This window comes from Rattus rattus, chromosome 1, assembly GCF_011064425.1.
Source record: "Rattus rattus isolate New Zealand chromosome 1, Rrattus_CSIRO_v1, whole genome shotgun sequence".
Classification (NCBI taxonomy): Eukaryota; Metazoa; Chordata; class Mammalia; order Rodentia; family Muridae; genus Rattus; species Rattus rattus.
The window spans coordinates 66,952,944-66,976,317 of record NC_046154.1 but is presented as its reverse complement, the minus strand read 5'-3'; the positions used below and the strand labels follow the sequence as shown (position 1 = coordinate 66,976,317).

The window sequence follows — 23,374 nt, the reverse complement described above, 5'->3', positions numbered from 1 at the left end:
GAAGTGAGTGTCCGGTCAGGTTGGCAGCTTGCCCTGTGGCTTTGGAACGAACCAGCAGGTCACCCTGTAGTCAGCTATCATGATGGCTTTTTGATAGCTTGCCAGTCGAGCCAGCACAGCACACAAATCTGCCCAACTCCATGCACTGAGACCCCGGGGTAGCTCAATGGACAGGGGTCAGCGAGACTTTTGCTCCCCTGAAGCTAGGTCCTCCCTTGAAGGGACACAGATGTCCCTTGGCCAGCCAGATGGAGTGGCATGGTGATGAGGTGTCCCTCTGCACACCTGTGACTGTGCCAGCCCCGAGGGCAGCCAGATGTCCTTGGGGTCTGCCTCCTGCCACCACATGCTGCTTATCCATGTGGACATAAGCCTCTCTCTCTGCCAGATGATCAGTGCTGAGCTGACGAGGTGGCAGCCCAGGGCTCTGGGCAGGAGGGTGAGAAGCTGGGAGGTAGAGGACACAAGGGCAGAGAGAGCCGAGCTCTCTTCAGAAAAATGGAGAGAATCTCCTGCTAAATTACTCTTAGAGATGAGAGGCAGCAGGCAAGAAGTTACAGACTTTTGGCAGAGGGCAGACGGCCCCTATTGGCCCCTATTGCAGAGAATTTCCTGTTATAAAAGAAGATGCTAGAACACACTGGCTGTTGGCTCTATTCTCCTTGTGAGCACTGTATCATAGCTTGCTGGGAAAAACTCTGGGACAAAACTGCTTGCGAACTTCAGAACAATGCTATTTACGGTGTGGACCTTTGGTCAGAAGCACCATCATCACTGAGAAGCTAATTCCATTCCACGCCTGGGGCCTCACTAAACACTCGAAAGTCCGAATCATCATCTCCCCACCCACCCGAGATTTTGGAAGTGCCTTTCTATCTGCGAAAGCTTTGATGGGGGATACTTGATGAGATTTGAAATTGAAGTCCCGTGTGTTAGAAGTTCGGGTTTATTTGTTCAGCACAAGACCCAAACATCCAGCAAGCACCACTTGGTTCTGCCCACTGTTTGAGCGTCTGTGGACTAAAGGCCGTACTTGCGGTGGAAGCCGTTCGGGGCCTGCACTCGGACATGCCTGACATGGAGTCTCAGCTCACTACTTGCAACTAGTTAACCGGGTTAACCACTTCACCTCAGCCAGCTTGGTTTCCTCAGCTGTACAGTGCAGGTGCCAATGCCCAGTACCTTCAGCCGTGAGGTATGAAGATGGCCATTTCTAAAGCAACGAGTACCACATAGGAGCACTAGTAGGTGTTTGATAGATGCTAGGTATTATCGGTTCTAGGAAGAACAGTTCATTGGTTGTGGTTGAACTCTGGGCAGGTCCAAAGAGTATTAAAGTCAACCACAGAGAAAAGAGATCTCATGAAGGTGAGATGGCTGTGAGGTTTTGTTTTGTCTTTTTTGTTTGTTTTGTGTTTTTTTTGTTATTTAGCACTGAATTTAAAGCCATAACCACCAACCTTTATCATACATTAATGCATGCCCTTTCATCCCCAGATTCTGAGCCATCTGCCCTATCCTTCATCCCAAGAAGATGATAGCTTAGAGAGTTTGGTTTTCCATTCAATGTACACAGAGGTTGCCCCATGTGTATGAGCCAGATCCCCCTTGGTGTCCATTCGTTTGGGAGCTGGGCCACCAGGGAATCTGTACTGTCGTGCTCTGACATCATACCGGGGCATCTGCAGCTTCGATGCTGTGAGAGAGGTTTCCATTCTGCACAGGTTCCGAAGCTTCGCTTGACGGAGTCATTTCCACCTCTGTGCTCGTGCTGTTGGGGAGCTCAATTTTTTCTGCGGCATAATCTAAACACAAAGAAAACGAGGAGACTCGATGGGTATAAAGGGTTGTGTTGGAATGAACGTTCTAAAATGGTGATCAGGTGACAAGAAGGCATCTGGGACCTGAAGCTGGTATTGGGTTTTGGCAAAGGGGTTTTACCACCCAGCCTGTGCTGCCTAGTGTGCTATCCCTTCCCTCTCCACAGCTCTGGCACCACTGGAGGCCCTGTCAGCTGCCACATGTGATGGGCCATGGCAGGACACAGATACATACCCTTAGACATTTAGATACAGACTGTGAGAGAGCTGGATCACCCCTATGATCTACCTTTCCCCTCAAAGGACACTCCATGGCATTCATGGCCTAGGCTATGCTCTATCAGCCACTGTCTTGGCCCGGCCCCCCTTTCCACTGGGCTGGAACACCTCCTGTATGGTGAATGGTTCATTGTGGCTGACAGCCAGGAAGGGTCCTCTGCTTTCTGCTCTAACACTCTCAGTCTTTGACACTGCCCGTGCCGGGAGAGGATTTGGCCACCTGCCTTTTCTTACACTCCTTGGAATGCTCACAAGCACAAACTGCCCTGGGGGTCCCATTCCAAGAAAAGCAAGGGGTTGGGGTTGCTGAGATGAAGAGCATGCTGAGTGAGAGAGCAAGCCAGGGAGAAGCTACGGGTCAACAAATGCAGTCATGTTTGCCTGAGACTGTAACATTAGGAACCAGATGTGCCTGCCTTTCTACTCTCACTCTACTCCGTGTGCTCTATGACTCTCAGCAATTGTCTCAACCTCTGTGGCATCCATTTTCCTCCCCTGGAGAATGTTGGTGCTGCTAACAGTGCTACCACCACCACTGCTGCTACCACCGCCCCACAAAGAGGTGGGAAAGTACACGAAAAGCACTCAGAAGAGGGCCTGGGCAGGCCAGAAATAAATGATTGGAATCTGTGTCATTGCAATTGCCTTTTCCAGATCTCTCCTTTCGAGTGCTAAGAGAAGCCCCTCCAGGTGACCAGTGCTTAGGCCCCATTAGGTTCAACTGGGCCTGAAGCGGTAGTGAAACCCCAAGTCTCTCACTGAGGCTGCTGGAATTGCTCAACAGTTTAAGAGCATCTGCTGCTCTTTCAAAGAGCTGGGTTCGGTTCCCAGCCCCCCATCAGGTGGATCACAACTGCCTTTAATTACTGTTCTAGGTGGTCCAGTGCTCTCCATTCTGGGCTCCATGGGCACATAAAAATAAATATAAATCTTTAAGATAAAGAAAGAAAAAAAGAAAGGCTCCTACTGGCACCAGCTCTGTTCAGGGTGAGGAGGGAATGGGTCAGGAATCAGGGTGGCTGGACACTGGTCTGCTAAGCTGTGCCAGATGTAAGCAGTCACGGGATGCTCATGGGAGAACAGGATTTTTTTTCTTCAATTTCAGAAGGACCAAATATTTCTATCATTAGTGCATAAGAAAACAGAGCCTAAAAGTCTCAGCACTTGGTAGGTAGATGTAGGAGGATTGTCACAGGTTCAAGGCTAGCCTGGGTTATAGAGTGAGACACCCCCCATATGCTCCCCAACAAAAAGAACTTCATAAAAATGTTTGTTTTGAAGCAGTCGAGTACTGAAAATCCTAGGAAAATGCCCATGTATTCAGTCGTGGTGTCCTGAGGTACCAATGAAGGTAGGGGAGGTGTAGGAATCTGGGCTTTCCTGATTCACCCATGATTACCGGCGTCAGTGTTGCAGGATGCTCTGCTGTCTGTAGCTATGCCAGACGATTCATTCAATTATTTAAACTAAAACACACCAAGTACCTCAGGGACACGAAAGCTCTCATACGGCCTTAGGAACAGATTGTTGAGGCCAAGCTTGGTCCCAGAACCACAGGACAGAGGGATCCAGAGGGGTTTTAGATCCTCTAGGATAGACAGAGACAGATAAGAATCCACTTTCCATGGCACAGTCTCTAAATTGAGTGTGCTTTGAAACCGCAGTCTTTATTGTCACCAAAAATTACGAAAATAAACCCTGCGGTTTGGGAAGGCATAGATTTTTTGATACACACTCCTTTTGTTACCAAGTCCTTCCCTGGTCCCAGCAGCAGGGTGTCCCTTGGGGTTATTTGTCACGGATGATTAAATCTAAGCCTACCCTGAGCAGCATGCAAGAGGAGGGCTGGGAACGAACCCAGCCACATAAGCCACTCTGTTCCAAGCTACTTCATCTCACAAAAGAACAACCAACAAGCAGAGCCGAAAAAGTAACCCTGGTAATTGAAGCAGAAAAAAAAAATCACACACAGAGCTGGGCAGTAACTTTCCCTGTTGACTTTACAACACAAAACCAAAATTCCGCCCATTCTGAAAAATATGTCTAGGTTCACGGAAGCAGAGAGGATCAGACAGAAACCCGCAACTCATAACCCAATCCTAGTTAACGCTTGAACCCGTTCCTGTCCACTTTCCCCATAAATATGCAACTGACTCTTATCTGTCCGTTGGCTGAAATTTTGCCTGGGTTAGAATTCAGGATGGTGGAGAGGCAGGAAGTCTTCTGTGGAGGATTTTGAGGGCAAAACCGTTGAGATTTGTCTGCAGATAATTTTAGTCACTTGGGCAATAGCTTCGTTTACAGCATGGATCCAGATTAGGTTAAATTTAGTCTGAATTTAGAATTGAGAGCTATATTATAGTTACAGACAGGAGAGAAGGAACACGATGCCCCAAGTTAAAATAAGATGCCTGAATGTCACAATCTGGTCACACAGAAGTTCTAGAAAAGTCAGCCAAGACAGACCTAGGTTGATTTTGCCTAGCTTTATTCTATTTTATTTTTTGGCCTGTGTATATGTGTGTGATGTGAGATCACATGTACATGTGCTTGTGTGTGTGTGTGTGTGTGTGTGTGTGTTGGTGTATATGTGTGCACGTGTGTATGATATCCACTTTATTTATTAAGGGTCTCTTACAGAACCCAGAATTTGTTAATTTGGCCAGGCTAGCTAGCTATCTTGCCCTGAGGAATCTTCTGTCCCTGGCTCCTAAGTGGTGAGAGTATAGGTGGGCCCACCACTCCCATCCAGCATTTGTGTGAGTGCTGGGATCTAGACTCAGGTCCTCAAACATAGCAAGCCCTTTATCTGCTGATACACCTTCCCAGTACTGATGGTGCTGAATTCTTAAGAAAGAGGAGCTGGCATGGATTTAAAGGGACTCTGTTGGGTAAGTGAGTGGTGATTTGGAGGTGGTAGTGCTGTGAGCAGTATCATAGATATGAGATCTGACCATATAGAAGCAGGAATCTCATCTTTAGTTAAATGTTAACGACTTGCATGACTTGGGTGTGTCTTCCTTTTTGTGGCTTTCTGAAGCCAAGTGCCTGTCACTTCTTGAACAGAATATCTGGTGATTTGGTCACAATTACTCTTCCCTGTGGATTCCCTTAGTGTCACACTGGAGGCGTACATGTCCATTTCTGCACTGTCTCAGGGGCAGACGAACTCATTTTGTCATTTAGGAAGGGCCTGAACTGGTAGTGGGGTGGGGGTTCCCACACTGGTTCTGTCTCTCTGCCCCTCCCCCACACCTACCAGGGAAGGACAAGGGATGGGTTTCTCACTCACCCACATGATTGGCAGCTCCATTTTGCCTCTCATTCTCATCCACTTGGCATTTCTTCTTGGCAATCTTGTGGAGAATTGAAGCTTTTTCTCTGAACCTCCCTGAAGCAAGAGAAAGTGGCAGGAGAGAGACAGAGTGAGGAAGAAGGATCACCAAAGGAGGTGGGTGGTCTCTCTACAAGTCCTTCCAGCAGTGACCACACGTTCTGTCTGGTCCGAATGCCTTTCAACCTATATGGGGGGTGGGGTGGGGCACTTTCTTACCTTGGATTCTTCAGCCCAATTCTCTAGCTGAGAATCTATTTGCAAGCTGCTGGACCATAGAGGGGAAGTGTGACGTGGACCTCTCTTCCTCCCCTCCAGCTGCTCACAAAATGCACGAAAATATCAATCATCTTCCAAACCACTTCTACCGCTGAAACCCCCTACAGCTGAAGACCTACAGATGCTTTAGAATTGAAGGCTCATTCCTGATCTGCTTTGGACAATGGCTGGGAAGGAACGCCAAGCCGGGCAGTCCTTCACATTGACTTTGGTTTTCAAGCATTCATCATGACTGCAGCTTCCAAAGGAGTCAGGGACAGACATCACAGCTCCCCAGAAAAAGCTGAGTCAGCTGCAATTAAAGCATCAAGGCGGCGACTGATTCCATTTGGGGATTTAGGGCAATGAAGGACCGACAGAGCATGTTGGAGATGAGACACTTTGGGAAAGGTGCTGGAAAAAAAAATACCATGCTCAAAGCAATCACTGTAAGCAGCTGTGCCACGAGTGTAGCGCACGTTTCTTCCCCGTTATTGACACAGTTAATGGGTAAATGCATGCGCCGAGCACACAGGACAGTCATGCAGAGTGTGGCGATTAGGGACACCAAGCACATTTCTCTCTTTCCATCTTTGATTTTCTTCCTTGGGAATATTCAAGGTACAAAAGATTCTCATTTTAAACGAGCTGATTACTGCGTCGATTTCCAGCATAATGTGTTCCTTAAAATACCCCGGGTCCCACAATTTTCTACTGGGCTTTCTTGTTGGTTGTGTTATCTAACAGCATGTTATTGGGGAGGGGTGGGGATCTTATTCCACTTTTCAAGTTAGAAGCAAATCAAATGAAAACTTTTCTCTGGGAGAGAGCCTCCCCCAAGGCTGCGTATGCCAGGTGAGCACCGCACCTCTTCCTACCCTATTTACGGGACTCTGGCAGGTCAGAATGGAGACGTCTATGGTGGATTCAGAGTGGTTGAACATGTGAACGCCTATGTGAAAGTGATACAGGATGTAGGCATTTTTGCTTACAGCTCCGTTAGCTACTAATCCAATTATCTCTTTTAAAATATGTTTTAAGAAACATTATAACCTCCTGAATTTAAATTCATTTTGTGTTTCAACCCAATGCATTTTTGAAACTTTTTCCTCTAATTTGGGAGGGCATATGCATGCTACAGCAAACACGTGGAGAACAAGGGCAGCTCCTGGGAGTAAGTTTTCTCTTTCTGCTATGTGGGTACTGGGCATGGAAGGCAGGCCATCAGACTTGGTGGTCAGTAATTTACCCATGGAGCCATCTTGCCGGCCCCTACCTAAATGTCTTACTATACAAAGATGTTGGTCTAGGCAGTGAGTGTGCTGCACAACTGTGCTCCCAAAGGTATAAGGGGGGAGGGTGCAATGAGAAACAGAAGGCAAGGTCAGAATGTGACGTGGACTGTGTGATAGCTAATTTTGAGGGTCAACTTGAGTGGTTGAGTGATAGATATCTAGGGGATTAGTCTCATTCCTCCCTGTATCTGAATATAGTTTCAGAGAAAACAGATTGTGTTTTTGCCTTATCAGTGATTTACTTCATTGATGGATTAGACGTTTAAGTTGGTCAGGGGAGGTGGTGGGACCTGTGGCAGGCAAAGTGTCGTTGCAGGAAGACATGACTTGGCAGGGGATAAATGTATCCTAGCCCTTTCCTTTCATTTCTCTTTGCTTCCAGGCACTGGAAAGTGAGCAGCTTTTGCCACAGGTTTTCACTGCCACGATGTTCTGCCTTCCCTTGGATCCAAGCAAAGGACCGGTGATGGGGAACTCTGAAACCAGGAACCAAAATAAATCTTAGCTTATTTTGAGTTGTTTTTCTCCAGAGCGTTGTATACGTTGGAGAACTAACTCAGACGCTGTAAGAATGGAAAGGAAGGGTAAGGGGATGGGCAGATGCTCATCCTGGAGGGTGGCTTTAGCTTGTCTGTTTTTATTTAATCTCCATGGTAAACTGTGGGAAGAAGAGAAGGAAGGAGAGCCATTGTGGGGACTAGAGAAAGAAGGGAATGAAAGGAAGCATGGAAAGAAAGAGAAGAAGAAAAACTATAAAGGACACAGGTAGGAGTGTGGCAGGCTGCTGGTGACCAAGCAGGTGTTAGGCACTTTCTGGTTGCCTTGTGGTCTTCTCTGAGCACTAGGCAGATGGGGTGGGTGGCTCTTAGGACCCTGAAATCTTAAGCTTAAAGGGGTCACTTTTCATGGAAGACAATTCCAGGAGGTCCCTAAATCATGTATCTTGTAGCCAGGAGACACAAAAGGAGGTTCTGCAATTCCGTTGGAGTTTCTGCTAACAAAACTTTCTGCTATGGTGGGGGTTCACCTTTGAGCTTAGGTCACTTTGTATTTTTATGAAATAAGGAGACAAGCTACATTGTTTCAAAAATGTGTATAACACAGTAACAAAGCAGAGGAAGCAAGCCTGTGAAAATCAATGCAGCCCAACCAATGCCCTCAAGTTACAAATCACAGCATAGAAGATGCACCGGAGAGCTGCTCTCACGGAATGTCCATGTTTACAAGATTCCTTCCATGACTCATATATGTGCCAGAAAGAAATGATTTAAAAAATGGACCCCTAAACATGTCCCCTTGTGGCCACCCACTCTGTCACAAAGCATCCTTCAACACAAAGATGGCCATACCTGGTATGGTTTTTCCCAAATTCCATAAGAACTATGGCGGATACACTGGGGTGTGATGGTGGGGATGGCGTGTTGTGAATCCTAGTCATGGGACCACGAGGGAGGATTTTCTTACTTGTGTGTCACTGTTTTCCCCAAGTAGGGTAGCAGACCTTTAGTTTCCTGTGCTACTAAAAAAAGGTCCCCGCCTGTTGCCTTTTGCTCTTGGTGTTTAGTTCCATGGGCAGCTGAGCGAAGCTACCAAAACAGGCAAGGAGCTCTTCAATGTCTTTCCTTCAGGTATTTCCTCTCACTGTCCTTAGTCCTACTATTCTGACATGGAGACTATTCTCACTCTGAGAGCTGACCATGGCACCCATATCTGAAGTGATTTTGTCTTGAAGTTTAAGGTTTTATAGCAAGGTCCACCTTCGACATTCAGCATGCATACTCCTGGGGGTGGAAGGCAGAGCCGGACAAAGGAAGCCATGCTCAGTTCAGCTTGTTGGATTGGTGCTGGAGTTTCAGGGAATCCTCTGAAAATCACCTCTGGGTGTTAGGCCCACACTTAGGTGGGGGCACAGAGGATGGGCGCAAGAAGCAACCAATGCTGCTTTGTGTCTGGTAAGAACAAATCGAGACACCTTTGAATACTTTTCAAGGTGAGCCATGGAGTGATTTTTTTAGCCAGATTCAAAGCAGCTTTAAAAATACTCCCTGCTGTGGTGCAAACCCTGAAGGTGTTGTCTTTTTATATAGCTACAGATACTTGTATACTTAGAAGCCTCAGAAATAGCAAACTCGGCTGGGATCGTGAGGCACCTACGTCAAACCTGGCACGCAATTTTAGTATAGTTTAGTTTGATCTGAAATGTGCAAGTGTACCAGCTGAGTGTCCTCACGGGAGGGTGCGTTGAGGGGGTGATCAGGAAGTTTGGAAGGAAAAGCTGGGAGTTGAGGGCTTCCTGGGAGGGAGAATAAATTAAGAAAAACAGCCACCAAAATCCTTGGCTGGATCTGTCTAGGGTAAAACAGAAGTCTCGAGCTCCACCATGACAACCTGGTCACTTGAGGGAAGTGAACTTGGCTTCTGTCTTGCTGCCAATTAACACAGCTCTCTGGAAATCCCTTCACCTGTCCTCCACCAAACCTGTGATAGGCAACTGTCAATAGGGACCCTTTGGGCTTGTGATGGGGGGGGGCAGAGACAGAGACAGAGAGACAGAGAAACAGAAGAAAACTGGAAAGCAAGTCCTTTCAAGTCTATTTCTGTGTTTTCACATCTGCCTTTTCTGTATCTTTCTTTGAAGTTCAGGGCTTGACAGGTAGCTTTGAAAGTCAAAGGTCATTTGAGCTCCCGTCCCTCATGCCCTGGTACTCCTTTGTCTTTTCTCATGAAAGCTCAGACTAGAATCAAGTCATCCTCATTCTGATAAGGCTTTGGCAGACCAGGGGTGTTGTCTCGGGTCATCCCAAGAACTCCTCTTTTTCTTAAGCCCTCCCTCAGCCAATCAGGTGTCTCTATTCTCACGTTATTTCAGCCCATTTCTCCCTCCAGTTCTCATTCCCTGAGTCTCACCCTGAGCCTCCTCCAATAGGAGCACTTCAGCCAGCTGGTGTGTCCTCTTCTTCCCTCACCTCTTTATCATCCTGGCACCCCAGGGGTAGATAAATTAGGTCATATTAATCCGTTTTAGGTCGATGGTCTGTAATGCATCTCCAGGTCAAAGTGAAATTACAGGTCCTTGTAGGAGTCTATCTGATCCCTGACCACCCTGTCTGTCCCTGTCATCCCTCAACCCCTTCTTGGTCTGTTCCTTTCAGGCTAGCACCATTCCCCTGTCTCTTGAGAACACGGTGCAACCTTCCATTCTGGACCATGGCACTGGCTAGTCTGCTCTGTGCAAAGCTCTCCTGTGAGAAATCTCTCTTTCTAGTATCTGTTTAACTCTCACCATCTCGTTCTGCCTTCCCTGAGCAGCTCTGAGTGAGCATTTCCTACCGCCAGCTTATTTCCTAGGAAGCAGAAAGTTATCATTACATAGGTAATGATACAATCAGTATCACTGTTACTGTTGCTTATGTTATTTTCTACAGCGGAAGAGCTGGGGTCCAGCAGGGCTTCTCACTGTTGTTCCCTCTTGCTGTGTCCTCAGCACCCAGTAGAACTCAGTAAACCTCTGCTGCTCATCACGAGGCACATAGATAAGGTTAGACTTCCTTCCTGGTGGCTATAACCTAAACTCAGTTCTCTTGGAACCTTCCCAGGTTATGGTTGTGGTGGAACTGAGCTCTCCCAAGTTGAGAACCTTCTGTCACTACAGAGGTGACAACTGGGATAGACTGAGTCATATGATTTGTGCCCTTTTCTGAGAATTTCCAGGGGAGGATCCCCAGAGTCTTTGGGATGGAAGTAGTAGTGTTGTGGAAACCTGGAGACAGAAGGCTGGGTTCTGCTCCTCCTTTACTATGTGTCTCCTAATTTATGAGGGGCTGACCTGAAGGTTTCTCTGTTGGCAACCACTCCAATTTTTCAGTCATTGGTCTCATGACACTTATCCACCAGTCAGCCTGTGTCAAGCTTCCTGGCAACACACCCATTTTCACCACTAGATGGTAGACTTCACTGAGGAGGGGCCTTCTCCCAGCCGTCCCTATTTCTCAGTAATGCTAGGCTTGTGGGATGGAGAGATGGCTCAGTGGTTAAAATCAACAATGCCAGGCTCATCAGATGCACACTGCTATGAAACTCACCCCAAAAGCTCAAGGTAGTCTTGGAAATCCTAAGCTAACTTGAGCTATGATTTCAGTAGAGTTTGTCTGGTGCCTCTGTAACATTCCCAACTTGGATTAGTTACGAGCATTTCAGATTCCCACTCTAACTGTGGCGCTCTTTTTGACGGCTGTGGTGTGTGTGTGTGTGTGTGTGTGTGTGTGTGTGTGCGTGTGTGTATGTGTATGTGTGTGTGGTATGAGTGGTATATGTATGTTGTGTATATGTGTGGGGTGTGTGTGTGTGTGTGTGTGTGTGTGTGTGTGAGTGCGTGTGTACAAGGAATAAAAGTGAAAAGGCTCCTTGGCACAGAGGCTACCTAGCAGCTAGGATGAACAAACGGATTGTTTTTATAAGCTATGTGAAACGGTAATTTCTTAATAGGGACTGGCTTGCTTTTTATTCTTTAAAGAAAAACGTTAGATACTTTTAAAAAATTTAAAGATAATAATTTTATCCTAAACAAAACATAGGATTTTTTCATCCCTAAGTCTGTTTTTGAAATACAGTTTCCAAATTATTTCCCTCATTCTGAGAAACATCGTGAATTTATCATACTATTTATTTATTATACTACATTGATATTAATAAAATTAAATTGTAAACTGTCTCAGTTGTGAGTGAACTTCATAGTAGAAGTGGTCAACATAATTCTAGTGTCATGACATTTACAGGTATGATCGTCTGAGTAGATCTGTAATGAATGAGAAGACAAACATCTGGTCAGTGTGAATTTATTATGTTACAGCCCTGAGCTGGTTCCGTTGTCATGGGGAGAATGAGCACTTCTGTAAACATACTGAAATATTTTCAACATTTTACGAATATTTGTGTTTAAATGCTGACATTTTTGCTTTCATCCTTTCTGGTTTATAGACTCCTCTCATAGATGTTGTATCATGTTCAGTTTTTGCCTCTTCTCTCAGGTTCAAGGTCCCCCTGGGGCCTTTGGTTCTTGCTGGCACTGCCCTCTCACCTTCCCCTTGCAGGTATCCCACTTGGAAAACCTGGCTATGCTGGTCTTACCTCTGTACCCCGTGTCTGCCAACATCACTCTGGGGTACCTGCCTTGGTTGTTGTTGCTGTTGTTGCTATTATTATTGTTGTTATTATTATAATTATTGTTGTTGTTATTATTACTATTTCCTCATGATCTGATTTCCTTGTAGCATTTGGCCCTTTGCCCATTTTTCACAACACCCATGGACTCTTCAAATATCAGTAATCCTCAGAGCTCCTACTGACCCCTCATTTCTCTCTTCCCCCGAGGAACCAGCTACTTACTACCCTGAATGCCCACAAATTCTGGAAGCCCAGACTCTGTTCTCCAGAAGACTGACACCTCCAGTGAGGAGTGTCTGACAAATTCAAATGCTTCAAATTTCAGGCACTGTCCTCCTTCCTAGGAATCTGCTCTCTACCTGTGCAAGCTGCTGCTACTGTCCACACTATAGTCTCTTCCCCAAGCCCCCCAGAAACAGCTTAGCTTTCTCTCCAGGGCTAACACCCCACCAACACTGAGAGCTTTGACACTACTTTTCAAGCTAGGCCTCCTTGGCTGGTGTTGGCTCTGACATCTTCACTGGATTCCAACGTCCACACTGTCTCCAAATCTCTTCATCTCCCACCTGGCTCCCAGGCTCCACACTAAGTGGCTTTTCTTACTCTTCCAAACCCCATCTTAGACATCGTAGCCTCCAGAGATCCCTTTCTTCTAAGACAACACATTGCTATCTGTACTATCATGGGTGTCTATCAAAGATCCTGCATTTTACTGACTCTCCCTAGTTAGCATCTGGGCACGAGCATGGGATTGATGTATCTGTCCCCTGACACTAGGTTTGCTCTAGCTTTGGGGTTTGTGAATGTGGCACCATCACTAAAAACAACAGAGAAGGGGTTTGGGGTGGAGGAGTGTGGGCTGAGTTTACTTTTGGGGAGTGGGTAAGAAAGAGGGAAGGCCCTAAGGCACATGACAGAAGCCTCAGTGGACTGCTTCAGTCCACACTTTTGGTAGATTTCCAAAGTTTAGTAGCACTAACAGATCATGTGGTCATCTTTGAAAAGTGGTATCTAATGAAATTCAAGGGGAATGTGAAGGATACAAGCTAAACACTTTGTAGCAAGTCTTTAAAGCAGCCTTTCGGGAGAACTGGGACTCCTAGCAAGGCGGATCAGAGAGCTCGCTCTGTTTTAGGAACTTCATTCTGTGGCCATTTTCCCACTCCCAGGCAAAGAGGTCCCAGTGAAGCCAGATTCTTAGATTTGGCTTTCTGAGCTAGGTGGGCCTGCAGACAGAAGCTTAGTCTCTCTTGGTTTCTATCCCCAGGTCCTTGGAGAGAACTAAGAGATCAGTGGATAAATAGACACTACTGATGAAGTAGCAGGCACACCCAGAGACTTCTGGAACTTAAACCCAGTGTTTCCTAACAGGTGGTGAGGTCTGGTCCCAGGCAGCTCATTAAGGCTTGAATCTGGACCATGTCTCTGCAAACTGCTTGTAAAACCCAGAAACTAGCAAAACTCTCTGTCTGTTGATGAGGCAGCCGATTACCCAATGATTTATCTTTATGTAAAGTAAAAGACATTAGATTTGCTAAAACTTTTAATTGGCAGCGGTCACTATTTTGTGGCTTTTTTTCATTTCGGTATAATCTGTTGTCGTCTGGATTTCTTGTGGAAAAGAATTACTTTGAGTTTCTAGGTTTGTTTGTTTGCATTTGTTTGTTTTTCATTCCCCTCCATTTCACACTGCTGTTTGGTACCTGCAGATCTTGTGGGTTTAAAGCAGAAATGCAGCACTGCCGGAACCGAACTCAGGCAGAGAGGCCCATGACCGAGACAATTCAGTTCATCTTAGAGTTAATCGTAAGGGAGACTCACCATCCCTAAGTGCCAGCTTCCTATGGGGGTGAATCTCTCCTTCCTTCCTTCCTTCCTTCCTTCCTTCCTTCCTTCCTTCCTTCCTTCCTTCCTCCTTCCTTCCTTCCTTCCTTTTTCCTTCCTCCCCTCCTTCCTTCCTTCCCTTTCTCCTCTCTCTCTCTCTCTCTCTCTCTCTCTCTCTCTCATTTTATTTATTTTATAAGCTACAGGTGTTTTACCTGCATGTCAGTCTGTACACTATGTATGTGTGTCTGGTGCCCACTAAAGGCAGAGGAGGCTGTTGGGTCCCCTGGGACTTGAGTTACTGATGGCAGTGAACCACCATGGGAATTGAACACTGGTCCTCTGGAAGAGCAGCTAGTGCTCTTAAGTTCTGAGCCATCTCTCCAGACCCTCTTTTCTCTCTTTTCACACTCACACTCCACACACACACACACACACACACACACACACACACACACACACACACACACACAGTTCTATGTGTGTTGAGGGGAAGTTAATTTAGAACAACAGTATTTCGGTTTGACTGATGAAGACAAGGCAACCTAACCTCGTGAGCTCTAGGGATGTCAGGAACAGTCAGGGTGAAGCATCCACAATTTGCCTTCTGCTGCCGTTTAACACCTTCTACATATGCAGTGTGGCAAAGTCAGCCTGAGCGTGCCAAGTCTGATCTTTCTGCTTTTACTGCTGACAGTTTAGATCAGGAAAAGAAGATGCAATGCATTTGAGCGGCAGATGTATTCTCACAAGAACTCCCTGGTCCCAGTCCTCAGTCGGATGGCAGCTTTGCCCACGGGGTTAGGGCTGCTCTCTTCAACAGACCCAGTACCCAGAACTCGCTGCTTCGTTTGGTTATGCACATTTGCTGTTTGTCTTCTTAGGATCCAGTCCCAGGGAGACACTTGCCAGAATACATCCCCGAAGAAGTCATGGTGAGTTCAGATATTTGTTTTCTGGACGAAGCCCAGCCTTCCAGAAAGCATCTGTTCAAATACCTCAAAATTCTCTGGCCATGAAAAAATTGGACTGGATGGATTTAACCATGAACCAAATGAATGAAACATAACACAGTACTGGAAATGGTGTCTGTGTGTGGGCTCCTGCCGTGGTCACTGGAAGATAGGGAGGGAGATGGTGCCTGTGCACAGTAGGGTTCCTGCTCAGTCACAGGAAAGTAGAGAAACGCCATGGTGTCTGTGCACAGTGGGGCTCCCATCTCTCTATGCACAGTAGAGGGGGCAATGGTGCCTGCACACAGTGGACATCTAGCCTCCCTCACTGGGATGTAGGGAGGTATCCATCTCTGTGCTCCTCAGGCTTTGTGTGAGGGTGCCGGGGCTCTGGAACTGGATATCTGGTGTAGGAGGAACAACCTTGTCACTTGACTTTGAGAGGACAATCACTTCAACCATGGCCGTACCCTGGCTTTAATTCAGCTCTGCTAAAATACCCAGGTCTCTAAAACAAGTAGGTGGAGGAAGCTCTGTGACATCTAACTGCTTTGCTATAGTCAGGAAACATTGTTCTTAATGGCTTAAATCCTGCCTCTGGGGATATCCTGGGCACTGCGAATAGGAACAGACGTTGGTGAGGCCATACGGAGGGGACTTTGGATGTGTCCTTCAGAATGTGAGATATGTATTCATACTCTTTGATCTGGCATTTCTGTTTTTAGGTATTTGTATTAAGTGTATGCATCTACACGATAGGTTCTCAATCTTTGGGTCCTAACCCCTTTGTGGTTGACTGACCCTTTAACAGGGGTCACCCAAGACCATCAGACAACATAGATACTTGCATTATGATTCATGACAGTAGCAAAATTACAGTTCCGGTTGGGGGATTGCACAAGGAACTGTGTTAAGGGGTTGCAGTATTAGGAAGGTTGAGAACCACTGTTAAGAAGATTACAGAAGAAAGGACACGTCACCGTCTTTCCTTAAGGAGCGCCTCGTTTTTACTTTTGTATGCATGTAATGTTTTTTTTTTAAAAATGGAAATAGTTTTAATTAATTTCAATTGTGATTAAAAATTTCTACTCGGGTAAGTGTCTGGGTTGGTAATGAAAAGGGAATACACCACCTTTTATTCTTTCAAAGGTCTAGTAACTGCTGTACGACTTATGAACTGGACCAAACAATACTTAGGGTTTCCCTCTGAGATGTGTGCCCAGGAGGCACCTATTGCTCTGCAGATTAACCAGCTACAAGGCCAGGCGTTGGAAGGCTGGAGTGGGTGGCAGGCCGTTGAGCGATGTCATACTTCCTAAGGGACAGTCGTGGACATGGGTGAGGGGTGTTCAACATCTGATCACGCCTCTCTGGAGGAGGAGGCTACCCCTTCTTAAGCAAGGCCACCCTGCCTATGGAGCTGTCTGAGGAGAAAGGCTTTCCTAGGCTGGGCTGACATTTCTCTCTGAACCGAGGAAGGCTGGTTTCTTTCTCTTGTCATGGCACTTCCACGGCTGATCCCCAAGGGACCTGAAGTGCTCCCTTCTGACAAGATAGATATTGCTTTCCATGACAGAGGGACCATGGACTCATTCCAAGAAAGGTGAGAACCATTAGGCTGTTCCTAGATATAAACAACATTCTTTCATGCCAGTAGGATGTCTGCATCGTGCATCAGCATCCAGACCCACATCTCCAGACAGCCCTGACTGGTCCTAACCTGATGCAGCCTCCTGGTTCTGAAAGCAGCAAACCTCTACTGTCTGTGACTTCTTCTCTGCAGGTTTTATTTTCTTTCTTCCAACTCAGACACTATGCACAGAAGTCCCCCTCTCATCTGTAGCCTTTGATACGACCTCTCCACTCCCTCCTTGCTGTTAGAACATCTCCCTCATCCAGTAACCCCACCATCTCTACACCCCAAAGCCCTACCTACTCTTCCTTTTTCCTTCTCTGAAGATTTTGAACCTTTCCACCATGATTTTCTCTACTAATAGACCTGCTGCCAACCCTACGAACATGGCAACACCACACAGAGAGCCTCACCATCCTTAGTCCCTCACTACCACAATCCGCACATTGCAAACATGCTTCTTCTCAGTCACTTATCCAATGCTTAAAACTAGTCTCTAGACCCCATCACTACGACGCGTCACCACCTCCCAAACTGAGAGGTTCGCAGCAGTGCCCTGCTCCTACGGGCCCACTCATTCTATTCTTATCTGTTAACTGTCCCTTTGGAATGTGATCTTCCCGTGCTTTCTGGGACTTCTTCCTCGACTGGTGGCTTTCCTACTTGGGTCTCCTGTTTCTCTGTAGATTCACGACTTCAGAGTCACCAAAGCTCAGTCTGCTGCCACCTCTTCCCATCTACAAGTTACATGTAAGCACCCAGTTGTGTTAGCACAAAGGATATATGTATGACTTGCAAATTTACATCTAGAGCTCTGTCTGACAGCTCTGCGGAGCCCAGGGTTTTATAAAACCCTTCTCAAATTCTCTGCTTGGTTGTCTCCTGGGACTCCCAAAGTTACAACGAGCTCTAAACCACACTTAAGTTTCTGAAAGTGAGATCTCCCTGTCGAGGTGCCTTTTTTTTTTTTTTTATAAGCTACATTTCCCGTCTGTCTTGAAACAAGGCTTGCCTGTGTAATGCTAGGTTCATAGTTACGAGTAAGTGATGAAGGAAAGATCAGTGGATTAGGATTAAAATCTTTTAAGTTTTATTGAAAGGACTTACAGGGAAGCTCCCTTGAAATAAAAAGAAAATATCTGTGGGGGAGTACTGTGGCTACCCGAGGGGGAGGGGCTGTGAATACTTTAAGGGGTGGGGCTTTGACTACCTGAGGGGGAGGGGCTATGACTATCTGAGGGGTGGGCTGTGACTGAGGGGGAGGGGCTGTTACTATCTGACTATGGAATCATTTTGACCTTCTGAGACTGTGGAGGTGGTTCTGGGGCTTCACAGCAGACATCTTGGACCACGACCAGCCCTTAAGGTAGGTAGGTACCTTAGGGTGTTGAAGCAGCAGAGTGGGTAGAAGGATCCTGGGTTTTGAATTATTTTAGGACAACCATATCTTCTGGGTCCTACACTTGGGAGAAAAATAAACTTCTACCTGATGAAGACATTGCTAATTTGGATTTTCTGCTATTTATTGCTGAGCCAACCCTATCTGATAATACCAGTGTATACGACACAGTCATATGTGTTCAAGCATGATTAAAACGTATAGGTAAGGCAACGGACACCCCTGGTCTTATTTTATCCCTATGGCTTTACAGGGCAATGGAGAACACTGCTGAACAGTATTTCAAAGTCCACCTGTCTTTGGAAGAGAAGTGTGTTACACACAGCATCTAAGAACACCGGATGACTGTAGGACTGTAGGACTGTGTGAGTGCTTGGTGCTTTTGTTTCTTTGAAACAATGTGTTTTAAAAACAACCTAGCCATGTACCTACTTTAGGACCCCATGATTCATGCCTGGTATTAGTAGAGTCTTGGTGAGGTATAGGGGCTGTTGGTTGCCATAAAACAGACTTAATTCCATCAAGGAAAGGTCTTAGTAATTTTAGTTCTCACCTTCACAACATTTTCTACCTTACTTTTATTTATGCTAATGATCAATGAAGGGTCTGTGTGTGTGTGTGTGTGTGTGTGTGTGTGTGTGTGTGTATGTGTGAAATATTCTCTTCTGTGAATGTCTTTGTTGAGTGGCAGTGGTTTCAGGACAATAGGATACAGGCAGTTTTGGCTACAGATCATGGCTTTCATTGATGTCAGTCAAAGTAACTGTCCAGCCACCCACCTGTCTCTATAAAATGCTGATCTCCACAGAGCAAAAATGATTACGTAAGCACACTGCCTTTCCTTTAAATCTATTGTATAAACTGGGGCTGGGGAGAGTAGGTCAGTCTGTGATAGAGTGCTTGCTTAGCATGCTATAAGAAAATAGGTTGAGATAACTTTTTCTCTTGTACATTTTTTTGGGGGGGCTGGGGTGGGGTGGGGGAAGTTGTGTTAATGTGTATCTAGAGATCGGAGGACAATTTGTAGGAACTGTTTCTCTCCTTCCATGTGGGTCCTGGGGATTGACTGGAGACCTCAGACTTGGCAGTAAGTGCCTTTACCTGCTGGGCCGTCTCACTGTCTTCGAATTAGCTTTGTACATTTGTTTTTAGAATTTCCATAAGTGTCTTGTTCCAAAAGCAAATACAGTCCCCGGGGAAAGCAAAGCTCACTAACCTCTTACGTTTGTAAAAATAATCTCCATGCAGTTATTATTAAGGGAACACACTGTTAGACAGTTTATCATCTTGGGAGCAGGGGTAAAACTACCGAGGTGGTGTTTGATTGGGGCAGGGCTGGGTCTCTGCCTACTCTGTGTTCCCAAGGCTGAGGGACAGACCCTACTGCTTTCTCCTAGCTTAATGTCTTACAGCCTTCAATGCTCGTGTCTCCCACGCAGCAGAAGTTCTCAAGCAGATTGTCTGTGTTTGCTCCTGCTGGCCCTCCCTTCCCTGGCATCACATCCATCCCCACGCTGATGCAGACACAGCTTGGGCTGTTGCATCTGGTTCGGTACTTTCTTCCAGAGACAGACCAGGACAGAGGTAGATGAGAGCTGGAATGAGCTCCCCAGAGCCGCCCGCACAAGGCAGGGCTTTAATGTGACTGTGCTGGGTTTAGCCCCCACATCGGCACTTGCTGTCTCTGTATTCCCATAGGAATCCTCTGAACTTCAGTGTCTTCAGGTGATAAGCTACTTCCATGAGCCTTGATTTCTCTCCCGGTGTCATTCCAGCCTGCCCATGTGACCATGGTACTGAGGACACAATACAAAGTTTACAAAACCTGTAGGTCTGCACTAAGGCACCTCACAGTGCTGGGGTGGCCTCTCCTTCACCTTTCTCTCAGGGCAGTCGGGTTTTTTTGGGGGACATCTTCCTTCCCTAGCTTATCCCGTATCTACTGGCCTGTTAGGGCTCATTCAAAGACTCCCTTCCTCATAAAAATCGTTTCCCTTCCCCACTGGCAGACATTTCTTCTACACCATCTTCTGAACTTCTCCAGTTTTTATCATCTTCTTCCTGGTGCCTCAGTCGCTCTCTGTTACCGTTCCCCCTTGAAAGCTTCATGGGGACAGACTGCCTGCTCTTCGGTCGTGTTTCCTCAGAGTACCTAGTAGGATGCCTAGCACAAGAAGGTGCCTCAAAGTACTATGCCAACTGTAAGCAGGATAGTATTTAAAAGTCCCTATTCCATTCTCTGGGGATGAGATCGCACGTAAGATGCGCCTTTCCATTCGATCCATTTAAAGAGGATGAAAAGAAGCTGCTTTTGCATCATGTCCAGAGAATCCTGGTGAATAGTTACACAGAATGACTCATCATGTGAGCCGACATGATAAAGCCTCACTGGAGGGCTGGTCACAGTACTCAAACCGAAGACTGCTTTAAATGGGCGGAGTGTTTCCCAAAGGCGGTGAGCGGACAGTTATTGCTCCAGGCCGCCATCTTTTATTATACTGCCTTACACTGTACAACGTGGAGGGCCATAAATCACAGTTATGATTATTATTTTTAAATGAGAGCTAAGAAGCCCTTGAGAATGCCTACTGGCGGGTCTGAGGGATCTAAGTTGACTTTGGATCTCTTTGATGGAATCCAAGAACTAGGTTCAAGCCAAATTTGGCTTGTCCTGTCAAATAGCCTGGTCTGGGAGGGTGAGAGCTCTGTTGTATGATACCCTTTATGTGCTTGGAAGAATTTACTCTTTCAAAGGGTTTGCATTCCAGAGGAAGAGTTCACCTCAGGTAGCATTTCCTGGATCATTCCACAAGAGGATCCACATAAGAAAGACCTCTCTGACTGAAGAAGCCTGAGAACCCTGCATTCACTGTCCTGATTCACGGTAGATTATGGTGTCTGGCAGCATGGCCAAGGACCAAGAGTCGCCTGGTAGAGAAGTCTAAGCCAAAAGTCTCTTAGTGCTTTAAATATGGCTCTCTCTTCTGCTCCCTTCCTTCCTTGGTGTTGAACCGCACCAGTGACATCACAGGAGAAGATTCATTCACGCTGCTTTAGTTAGCGTTTGCTTACATAATGGGGAGGGGTGTCTGGCCAAGAAGACAGTGAGTGGGAAGGAGATGAAGGGAGGGACAGTCAAAGTGATGAAGGAGGTTAAAGGTGATCTATGAGGCCACTGAGACATCAGAGGCCAAGCTTCCTGACCTAAGGACTATCCTTGGGTCTTAGTTTAGAGAATAGTTTGACTTTTTGTTTTTCTCCCTCCAAACCTCAATCATTAGCAAGTTATACCATCGGACTACAAGTACCACTCCTGTCTCTCCACATGATCTCATCTGGGGTAGCAGGGAGAGGGGAAGGAGAGGCTTCATAACTGCACTGGCTCAGAGGGTTATACAAAGAGGAAGGAGAGAAAGAGAGAAAGGGTGGATAAAGTGACAGGGAGATGAGCGAGGTGGGGCTGGTAGGCTGTGGGAAGGGTGTTATAAGGGACACAGTGGAGATTCATGACAGTCAACAAAAACCTCTCCCTAAGCCAGAAGTCAAATGACAGCCAGGCTGGGGGCTCCCTTCAACCTATTCCCTGTTGGAAGGGCCCTGACCAAGGACCTGCATTTCTCTGGCTGTTGACAGGACTCGGACAAAGATCTTCTTAGTGACCAGACCACTGTGCAGTGGTTAACCAGAAACTCAGGAGAGCAACAGAGAAGGGCCCAGTTATGTACAGAAGCCAGAACTGGGAGGGGCTGAGAATGGCTTTATCCAGGACTGTCAGACGGTCCACTTTGTGCATGCAAAGCAACTAGGAAATCTTTGGTAAACTAAGGCAGCTAAGAGATACTGGAAGCTGAATGCAAGATATGCAACACACTTGGGAATTTACTGTGCTGAAGGATGTTCTAGGGTACCTTCTGACTGCATGTTAGTATCAGAGGAAGAGTCATGTGAAAACCCCAGATGAGTTTTTTAAAATAAACATTACACATTCCTCAAAATGTGGAGATGTGCGGGGTGGAACGGCAGCGAGGGTGAGAAGACAGCTCTCTTTACAAGAATTCAAAAATGTCAAATTGCTCTTCTATGAATTCTGTTCCGGAATTAAATAGTTTTGAGAAGTGATTCTGCCTGGGACAAGGTTGTTCTCTGAGGTACGGACTGGAATCCACTGGCAAGTGCATTTAAGAATAAATCCCAACTTAGGAAACTGTTCAAGTGACTCACCCAACCTGACAGAGTGGGAGCCTCATAGGGACACGTCTGGTACCCGGAATGGTGGCTCTGCACTATCAGATTAAGGTTCTTGTCCAAGTTGGCAGGGATAGTACGGTCTGAGGACACAGGCCACTGCCCTTTGCTTGAGAACTGGGTTTTAGGCTGGTTTGAGGTGTATTCACTATTTTAGTGTTTCATTGCTTTAACACAAACAATAAATCCATCAAAACTTAATCCCCCTCTGAAATGCAGGGCATCCCAGGTGAGCGCTGGGAGGACTTGTTTCTGTATGTTCCTGTCAGTACGTGGGCGCTGATTTGTGCTTGTACTGCGGACACCATTTCTCTGCGTGTGTTATATAATTGGGATGGTTTGATTGTCGGAATGGAGTAACATAATTACCCATGGTATTGCACGTCTCTAATTCCAACTAAACACAATGGCAAAAACTAGACAAAAATGTAGAACTCAAAACCAAAAACTAACAAACAAAGCAAAAAAAACCACACAATGTTACTGAGATCATGCAAAGAAGAAAATAATGAGGTTAGAAAAATGGGCAAGCAACAGACACCATAAATGAAAGAAGGAAAAGAAAAAGCCAGGGGGCATACAATTCTGAAATCATTCTTACCTTCTTCAGTCATTGTGTCATAATATTTTAGTTTTCCATATGATCCAAGTTCTACAACATCACAGTAAAAGACACAAAGATAAGGAACGAGCTATAATGCAAGAACTTCGCTTTTACACATTCTTAATTAATCAGATTCAGAGTTATACTGTCAAGTTCGGCAATTGTAGCTATATGGAGATGTGCAAACATGTGCCATGTGGCAGACGGCTTCACGGCCCGCTCTCAGAATCACTGAAAATATATTATTCACTGACGGTGGGCTGGGCTGTGTGTTACAGAATAGGACATGTTAGTTAACACTCAACAAAACGGAATACTTGGCAAAGGTGCTTCAGCCCAGGCTTTTCCTAACTTCACAACTTTTATAGAGGTGACTCCAGGAGGAAAGGACTGAGCAAGAACAGCCATCTATACCCAGAGATCCTTGTAGACACTTGTTATGTAAAGTGGCCTCCAAGTCACCACATGGCTTTTCCATTCTTTTAGAGAATAAAGAGGCTACCTGGAGAGATACTGTATGAACAGCCCAATTTTAACTTGCCTATTCCTGAAGATCTCGTATTTTAG

The 23,374-nt window shown here is 46.1% G+C and overlaps 1 protein-coding gene across 1 annotated transcript in view; it reads right to left on the bottom strand.

The window, feature by feature from the left end:
* Positions 1–23,374, bottom strand: part of Slc24a2 (solute carrier family 24 member 2) — a 225,556-nt gene that overhangs the window by 40,372 nt on the left and 161,810 nt on the right. The window contains exons 5-7 of the mRNA XM_032902185.1: positions 22,805–22,855; positions 5,392–5,490; positions 1,675–1,805 (exon numbers count right to left, since the gene is read on the bottom strand). Coding sequence (XP_032758076.1) covers positions 1,675–1,805; positions 5,392–5,490; positions 22,805–22,855 — 281 coding nt within the window. The remainder of the gene's footprint in view (positions 1–1,674; positions 1,806–5,391; positions 5,491–22,804; positions 22,856–23,374) is intronic.